The sequence below is a fragment of the Littorina saxatilis genome, linkage group LG15 (assembly GCF_037325665.1).
Source record: "Littorina saxatilis isolate snail1 linkage group LG15, US_GU_Lsax_2.0, whole genome shotgun sequence".
Taxonomy (NCBI): Eukaryota; Metazoa; Mollusca; class Gastropoda; order Littorinimorpha; family Littorinidae; genus Littorina; species Littorina saxatilis.
The window spans coordinates 47608357-47618163 of NC_090259.1; the positions used below are offsets into that span (position 1 = coordinate 47608357).

Sequence of the window (9807 nt, forward strand, 5' to 3'; positions counted from 1 at the left end):
GGTGAGTCTTGAGATTTGCTTTGAAAGAAGGCAGAGATGGACTGAGACGTAGAGACAAAGGGAGTTTGTTCCAGATATGATCAGCTGCGACTGTTCTGTTTTATAGGTTTTGTTTTGATACTCTTTGCATAGAGCAATATCATCCGCATAAAGCGTCAGTTCGGCTCCATGTGTTTTAACTGTCGATATGTCATGCAGCATTGTCCTCTTTAGACTGCTCCATCAGGTCAAGCCCCATCAGGATCCCTTCCAGTTTGCATACAAGCAGAACAGATGCACAGATGACGCCACACTCACACTCTTACACAACGCATACACACACTTAGAAAAACCTGGCTCTTTTGTACGCATTCTTTTCATAGACTTCTCTTCTGCCTTCAACACTATCCAACCCTGCCTCATGGCCCAGAAACTTCTCCGCTACAGCGTGACTCCAAGGCTTATCCTGTGGATTATCAACTTTCTCGTTAACAGAACCCAGTCAGTCCGCTTTCAGACAGCTCTCTCTTCCCTTAGGTCCACCTCCATAGGCTCTCCACAGGGTACAGTTATCTCCCCTGTGTTGTTCACACTCTACACTAACGACTGCAGTGGCACTGACTCCACCCTTCTTATCAAATATTCAGATGATACAGCGCTAGAAGATCTCTCCAATAGTGACGCAACTTACTTTGCAGAAGTAGAACGTTTCAACGCCTGGTGTAAAGACAACTTTTTAGACCTAAATGTGACAAAGACCAAAGAACTTCTGATAGATTTTAGAAGAAACCCTGCCCCTGTCCCTGACCTGATGATTGATGGTGTGACTGTTGAGCGTGTGACTGAATATAAGTATCTTGGCACAGTTATCGATGATAAGCTGTCCTTCAATGCAAACACCACCCTCATACACAAAAAATGTCAGTCACGCATCTACTGCCTTCAGAAACTTAGGAAGTTGAATGTGAACCCTTCTATCCTCCAAACTTTCTACCGCTCTTTCATTGAGTCTGTCATCACTTTCGGTTTTGTGGCCTGGTATGGAGGTCTGAGTGTGAAGAACAGGAATGTCTTAGTGCGAATGGTGAATGTCAGTAGCAAGGTGATTGGCAGGCAGCAAGCAAGTGTGGAGTCCCTGTATGAAAAGCGTGTGGTGAGAAAGAGTAGGCGGATAGCTTCAGATAGGTCCCATGTCCTTGCCCACCTCTATGAACTCCTTCCCTCTGGCCGTAGACTTCGCACGCACAAAGCTAGGACACTCCGGCTGCAAAACAGCTTCATCCCCAAATCCATCACCCTTAGCAACATGTAAACACATCCACATACCCGACCCAGCCCCTCTTCTGCCAGTGCAATCAGTAGTAATGTACATGTATGTATTGGTTTTATGTACAATCGTATATTTTCTGATATATTGTATGCTATGATATTTTGCAATGATGTTTAGCCATAGTTCGTTATACGCGCAGGTGTGCGAGAATGTAAGCGCAGTGCTTTAAAGATGTCCATGTGTGAACGTGTAAGTGGGCGTAGTCGAATGTCCATGTGGGAGTGGAGCATATAAGAATGCCCATGTGTGAATGTGTAAGTGGAGCGTATAAGAATGTGTAAGTGGAGCGTGGTGGAATGTCCATGTGTGAATGGGTAAGTTGAGCGTATAAGAATGTCCATGTGTGCGATGTGTAAATGAGACATGGATGTGTTCATGTCTGAATGCGTAAGAACAATGCAAGGAATGTCCAGAGAGGTATGTGGAAGGTGTTTCTATAACCTGCCCTGTTATATAGTGCTATATGTTTTATGTAAAATCAATGTCTTGTTTGTACTATTGTTATGTACCACGCCTGAATTTCTCTATGAGATAATAAAGTATTCTTATTCTTATTCTTATTCTTATAATGCTAAAAAGCAGTGGTGTTATTACTGAGCCCTGTGACACTCCCATGTCAACTTTGCGAGTGGATGATTTGGCACTACAGACAATCGGAAACCACCAGACCCCATCACAAACAGAATTCCACAATCCACCGGTGTTGACTTAAAGGCCAACAACTCGGGTGCAGAGTCTGCTGCGAAAGGAGCGGTAGCCTCCCCTGTCACACTGACAAAAATAAAAGAAAGAAGGAATACAGAACAGAGACATTAAAGACAGTGCACAAGAAGCAAATTAGTGGTACATTAATCACGTTGATTTTTTTCTTCACTCCTGGTAGCGACCAGTCATTTGAATAAGGGGAAAAATAAGACGCGAGAAGCGGCTAAGGGTTAAATAAACCACGAAATATGGTGTGTGGTTTACGCAAGCCAAATAGCCATTCAAACGAACTGTGTCATTTCATGCTGTTAAACACTATTGCAAGTGTGTTCCATAAGGTAAGAACTGCTTTTTTCGTGAGAAGATTTAAATCGTTCTGTAAACCATTTGAGGCAGACTGGGCCTTTAAGTTTAAGCACATTTCCAGAGTAAATACAATATTAACAGCTATCGTGTTTTCAGCATGGCACTACGTTCATATTCCACTCCCAATGAAACCAGTTTGATTGGACTGGAGACGAGCAAACAAACAAACAAACAAACTTGCCAACATACAAAACAAACAAACACACAAAGAACTAAACAAACAAATGACTGAATACTCGTGGTCTGATTACAGTCAGGACACATTGAATTTAAACAAGGTTAACTATGGTGTTGCTTAACACTGAACTTTCTTCAATCTTGCTTCTTATTTATCTTGTGTGTGTGTGTGTGCGTGTGCGCGTGTGTGCGCGCGCGTGTGTGTGTGTGTGTGTGTGTGTGTGTGTGTGTGTGTGAGTGTGCGTGCGTGCGTGCGTGCGTGCGTGCGTGCAAACCGGAACGATAGTCCCCAGCCGGACACATTTTCCTGGACTTTCAGCGGACACATGTTCCCAGGACAGAAAGTCCTAGCCTATATTTAGGGGTCGGACTTTGAGTCCTGGGGGACATCTTCGCTTCTCAGTTACAGGTGAAGGTGTCCTGGTTGTCCGCGTTAGCTATAAGTAGACTTAACAATCATGGGCTCTCATCGCTTCCTGGTTGGCGCAGTTGCTACGGTGTTGGTTTCGGAGTTTGAAGGTCTTGGGTTTGATTCCCGTCTGGTCCGGTTTGTTTCTCTGTGTCAGTCTTCTCGGTTTCCTTGTATCGGTTCATTTTCTCTCCACTTTATGTACTGGGTTTTGCAATGAACAACTGTCTTCCCGATCAAAACGATTTTCTTTTTCTTTTTACATTTAGTCAAGTTTTGACTAAATGTTTTAACATAGAGGGGGAATGGAGACGAGGGTCGTGGTGTGTGTGTGTGTGTGTGTGTGTGTGTGTGTGTGTGTGTGTGTGTGTCTGTCTGTGCGTGTGTGTGTGTGTAAAGCGATTCATACCAAACTACTGGACCGATCTTTATGAAATTTGACATGAGAGTTCCTGGGAATGATATCCCCGGAGGTTTTTTTCTTTTTTTCGATAAATACTTTTGATGACGTCATATCCGGCTTTTTGTAAAAGTTGAGGCGGCACTGTCACACCCTCATTTTTGAATTAAATTGATTGACATTTTGGCAAAGCAATCTTCGACGAAGGTCGGGGTTTGGTATTGCATTTCAGCTTGATGGCTTAAAAACTAATGAGTGAGTTTGGTCATTAAAAATCAGAAACTTGTAATTAAAATTATTTTTTTTATTAAACTATCCAAAAACAATTTAATGTTATTCTTCGTCATTTTCTGAATCAAAAAACATATACATATGTTATATTTGGATTAAAAACAAGCTCTGAAAATTAAAAATATAAAAATTATGATCAAAAATAAATTTCCGAAATCGATTTAAAAACAATTCCATCTTATTCCTTGTCGGTTCCTGACTCCAAAAACATATAGATATGATATGTTTGGATTAAAAACACGCTCATAAAGTTAAAACGAAGAGAGGCACAGAAAAGCGTGCAATGCAGCACAGCGAAACCACTACCGCGCTGAACAGGCTCGTCAGTTTCACTCCGTTATGCACAAGCGGCGGACTACGGTCATCGTGAAAAAATGCAGTGCGTTCAGTTTCATTCTGTGAGTTCCACAGCTTGACTAAATGTAGTAATTTCGCATTACGCGACTTGTTATTTATTAAAAAAAACCCTGTTGTGTGTGGTTGTAGGCATATTTGTGTGTGCGAACTCTCATGTGTATTGTATCCATTTACACACACACAGTATTTGAGTCAGTCAATCAATAATTCAACCCCACACACACACACATACACACAGAGCCACATACACACACAGAGCCACATACACACACACACACACACAGCCACATACACACACACAGCCACATACACACACACATACACACAGACACACAGCCACATACACACACACACACACACACACACACACACACACACACAGACAGCCACATACACACACAAAGGAAAACACAAACGAAAGACAGAAGGCACCACTAATCTTTTCGTCAACAAAAACATGTGCATTCTTTTTCAATCAATTCTACTATTTCAACATAGCCACCAGAACACTAACAATAAACACTGACAACAACGAGAACGATGTAGCTGCACTCGTCCTAGAAGCATGACCCCCTGTTGTCGTCATTGGCTCTGACGTCACAATCGCCGTTGACGTGGTAACAGGTGACGTAATATCCAACTCAACGTTGGTGACGCCATCTGGAGCGATGATGGCGCTGAATCTACGCCCGACGTTGTTGACGTAATACAGCATGGTGACGTTCTCGCCAGGTTGACCTTGAAGAGTCAGGATGAAGGTGACATCGTCCGTGATGTTGATGACCTTGACCCTCTGAGGCGACAGGGGAACGAACTTGTCTTCACCTCCCAGGTGTATCACGGTTTTCCTTTATGAATAAATAACTAGATAATGAATGAATAAATGAATACAAATGAAGGCGTTTTAAAGAAAAGATGCAAGGCGAACAGTTAATTTAGTGGCAAAGTGCATCCACGAACACTCAAAGACGGAACATCCGTTGACACGCTCCACCGGCACAGCCAATTAACACTAACAAAATAATTCCGCGTAATATTCATAACACGATGAGAGAGATGGGAAAAAAGTCAGTAAACGAAATCCAAAGCAAAACTAAGCCACACACACACACACACACACACACACAAACACACACTCCACGCCCCCCCCCCCCCCCCCCTACTCAAAGTCAGCAAACAAAACCCAAAGCAAAACAAAGCCACACACACACACACACAAACACACACCCCGCCCCCCCCCCCCCCCCCGACACCCACATTCCAAGTCTCACAACCCTTCCTCCACTTCACCACACTTCTCGGTGCACTGCTGATCTCCCTTACCCGCCATTGAGGAACAAGGGAGGCGACACGTGGAAGAGACAGGGGAGAGCAGATGACGGGGCAACACTGCACTGGGCGGGCATGATGGACAGAGGGTGGGACTCGGAAAACTCTCTCCAAAAGACGGCCTTTCCCTGCAACCAGCTGCCTGCCCTCAGCTTTGTCGCTTGCTGCAAACAAGAACAAAACTTGACTAGAGAGAGAGAGAGAGAGAGAGAGAGAGAGAGAGAGAGAGAGAGAGAGAGAGAGAGAGAGTCTGGGTGAGATGATAGAAGGTTTAATGACAACGACACCGACTTCACAAAAGAAAATGTCTCTTCTTAAGTGTAATATCTTTCGTCAAAAGCGAAATAAAGATGGAGAAGACGTTATTCTGCGAATAATGGTGATGTTTTGGTCATTTCTCCAAGGTACGGACACAGAATTTGTTCGAGAGCAAATATTTTGGGGGCGACTTGGTCAGATCAAGTGTAGAAAATGATGGGTAATGTAACCGCCAGGCTGTGTACGTCTCGGTGTTGTATATCATTAAAGGGACAGGCACAGACGGCTTATTGCAATGACAGTTGCGAACATTATCGATTAAAGGGACAGGCTATTTACACACCAAAAATGAACAGCCGGACTGCGTTTTGTGCAGAGAGGGATATTGTTTTATGAATGACCCTTTAAAAACCCCACTAGTGGCTCTAACGAAATGAGTTCATACACAGTTCTATCTCTGCACGCGAACGGGTCAGAATATTATGAGATGTTTGGTGGGTTGTTCACAGATAAGCTTGTTCTGATCTTAACGGCAATGTATGGATTGTTCCTGTCTTATCAGAGCAGTCACACACATTGTTCTCCCTTCATGCAATCCTCTCCTTCCCGACTTCCTTTTCCACAATCCCCACAACAACCCAACCCCCCTTCCCCCACCACCAATCCACACCAAACCCCTCTCCTCATCTCACCCCGTACACCCCAGGGAAAGCGGCAGAAGGAGTGACGTTAACACTGCTAGGGACGTCAGCCGCCAGAATGACGCCTTGCGTGTATGATGACGTGCCGTTGGGAGAAGTGATGACGTCAATAGTGGAAAGCGTGGACCAGATCTGTCCCACAAAGCGGTCGGAGCGGTTGACGGCGGTCTGGGTGAGCTGTGAGTCTATGGCGGTGGCTGGTAGCGATGGCTTTAACACAACGCCGTCAGATCGACAGCACCTGGTTCAAACATCATTATTTCTCTCATAGTTTTAACACACAGATCGACAGCATCTGGTTCAAACATCATTATTTCTCTCATAGTTTTAACACACATGACAACACAGCGTCTGGTTCAAACACCCTTTTCCTTGAATGTTTATTCGTCACACGCATAATAAAACAGCGACATACTTTAGAAGGAGCATGTCACAATTCTAATCAAGTGCTCACATACTCTTTCGTCTTAGCTTTTCGTGGTTAATCCGGATTAAACAAACGTGAATTTTAAACGTTTAAAAAAATACAAACCTGTCGAAATCAGTTAATTTCAAGAAGGCACAGAAACGGAAAAGGGAAGTGTGAGAGAGAGAGAGAGAGAGAGAGAGAGAGAGAGAGAGAGAGAGAGAGAGAGAGAGAGAGAGAGAGAGAGAGAGAGAGAGAGAGAGAGAAAGAGAGAGAGAGAGAAAAAGAGAAAGAGAGAGAGACAGAGACAGAGACAGAGACAGAGAGAGACATACAGACAGACAGACAGACAGACAGACAGAGAGGGAGGGTGGAGTGGGGTTGGCAGAAGGGCAGAGATAGAGAGACAGATACAGAGATAGAGAGACAGATACAGAGATAGAGAGACAGATACAGACACAACAAGAAATTCCTCCGAGGTAGGAAAAACACCCCCGTCCTTACCATTCTCACTGCCACCAACTGAGAAGGCACTGCTAACAAGTGTGGTTAAAATAAGTTGATTGAGTGGACAAAGAGACAGGCGGAGAAAAAGACAAATCAATATAACTCTTTCTGTAACACCTACTGACCGCATACAGAAAACAAAAGATCCCGAAAAAAAAAAAAAATCGGTTTGCGCTGCGCGCTGAGAGCAGGTATTGAAATATCTCATCGACCAGATTTTGTCCGGGGTGTATCTGCCGCTTCGCCGGGTAGCAAGTAGAGCCGAATACCCGGCTTGAGTGGCGCACTGTACGCCGGCTTCGAACCATGGACCCGTCAAGCTTAGGTCCCTTCCAGACTCGTGGAATGGGAACAGCACGAACATGATTCAGGGGCCATAATGCCATTCCTGATCATATCATGTCGAGTCCCATACTTGTCGTTTAACAGTTAAAATTAATATTAAAAGTCCTACGGTTTTGAGCCATTAAGGACTTGAGTGTTTGTCCGCTTTCAAAAAGAGGAAAGAAAGAAACAAAAAATAAGGAGAGGAGGGCAGGGGGTGGGGTTGAGTTGATAATGCTCTGTGGAATTTGTTAAAATGAAAAGTAGTTAAGATGTTTCTTGGTAAGAATTATAAGTCTGTATTCTATATCTTGAATAACGGGCTTGTAATATTTTAATTCAAATCGAGTTAAAAAGTGGAACCTTTCAGGATCACCAATAAAACCAAATAGATGAGCAAGTAAGAGGAACACGAACAATAAATCTCAAAACTTTTTACAAATAAAAGGATTAAGATGTAAGCCACGAAGGCCGTGGTAATAAAAACAATATGTACAGTTTGGCGACTAGTGGGCCTTGGGTGAGGATATGTTGTCTAGAAGGTAGTCGCTGGAATCAGGAGGGATGGCGGGAGCCACTCGACCTCAAACTGAAACACGCTGATGTGATAATCTGGGCTTAGTTATACCCACAGTCCCATGTCCGAGTCCCTGACCAGTCGGCACAGCAGCAAGCTGTGTGACCAGCCTAGAGAACTGCTACTGCGCAGATAATCCTGGGGACTCAGACCATGGAGCTGCATATGGTCATATAAGGTTTTAAAGGTAATTCTATTTGTAGCGCATGGAGCGAAAATGTGTTGAAATGAATAGGGTTCTCCACAATGGCAGGACTTGTTAAAGATATGGAAGCGGCAGCCGCCGGCACGGAGGCGTCTGAAGATAGTGAGGAGGTTTGTTGGGAGATCGGGGTGTAGATCGTTCATATCAATGGGTTGATAGGACAGAGATGTTACGTACTGACTTCGAATGAGTTTACGGATTTTACTGTAGAACTCGGTTACTGAGTAGCCGATGTTAGTGTTAGCTGGGCTATATTCTGCCGCTTCTTTGGCAGCGACATCCGCCAGTTCATCTCCCCGGACCCCTACGTGAGAGGGGACCCAGAGAAATGATACGGATGTGCCGGATGAGATTAACTGGTGACATATAAAGAGGATTTCTCTTTGTAGCTCTGCCCGATTTGATGTGTTTCGATGCAGAGCTTGTAATGAAGAGCGCGAGTCAGAGCAGAAAACTACCGCACGCGGTGTGACTGGGAGGTCATTTATAAAAGTGCATGCCATGAGCAAGGCAAATAGCTCGGCTGAGAATATGGAGATGTCTTTATTAAGAGTGTATTTCCTTGAGATTTTGAGATCTGGGATCACAAAGGCGCAGCCAACGCTGCCGTCTGCAAATTTGGATCCGTCAGTAAAGACTTTTAAATGCTCCGAGAATTTGTAGTTTAGGGTTTCTTTTGTAACAGTAGCTAGGTAGACGGGGTTATCTTTTTTGGTAGTATTATCTTCACTGTCGTATATGATAGTAGGGGTTTCCTCAAGCCAAGGCGGGTAGGAGGGCGGGGGGACCCTGGCCAGCTCACTGACCTTCACCCCGCTATCGGCTAGAATGCGGTTTACTGTGTCGGATAAGGGTAGCGTTTTGGCCAAGAGTTGAGTGCTATGTTTGGTGTTGGCCTCATAATTTTGGTGCTGAGGAGAAAAGTCAGTCAGGACCTCGCAGGCAGAGTTCTCTACCGCGTGGGCTCTGACAGCATACTGAGCTGAACGGAGTTTTATCTCATCCACAAGGGGCAGCCACCCACACTCGCTGTAGACTCGACTCTTACTCGCTTGTTGGGAGAGTCCCAGAGCTATTTTGAGCGCCCTGCACTCTATAATAGCCAGTTTTTTCATGAGCGCCGGGCGCGTCGCGAAATAAGCTTCGCACCCGTAAAGGAGGCGGGAGCGAATTAATGCCCGCACTACCTCTGTGACACACTTACGTCCTCTGGCCCAGGATTGGGACGCCAGGTAGCGTATGATATAAAGATCCTTGTTGGCCTTATTGATCAGATGTTCGATATGACTGGTCCAGTTAAGTCGGGTATCGATGATAACGCCGAGGAACTTAACTTCTGAGCTCGGTTTGATAATATCACAACCTATCTTTATACTGCAGTTCCTGTACAGTTGTCTACGGGAGACAACAAGAAAGACTGTTTTATTTGAGGCTAGTTGGAAGCCGTTGGTGTACATATATTGACAGAGGTTGTCGATTTTAGTTT

General features: G+C 44.5%; 1 protein-coding gene across 1 annotated transcript in view; it reads right to left on the bottom strand.

The window, feature by feature from the left end:
- Positions 1 to 4444: 4444 nt before the first annotated feature.
- Positions 4445 to 9807, bottom strand: part of LOC138949519 (uncharacterized) — a 48106-nt gene continuing 42743 nt past the window's right edge. Inside the window, exons 14-16 of the mRNA XM_070321345.1 lie at positions 6294 to 6543; positions 5338 to 5507; positions 4445 to 4862 (exon numbers count right to left, since the gene is read on the bottom strand). Of these exons, the coding sequence (XP_070177446.1) occupies positions 4499 to 4862; positions 5338 to 5507; positions 6294 to 6543 (784 nt within the window). The 3' untranslated portion in view covers positions 4445 to 4498. The remainder of the gene's footprint in view (positions 4863 to 5337; positions 5508 to 6293; positions 6544 to 9807) is intronic.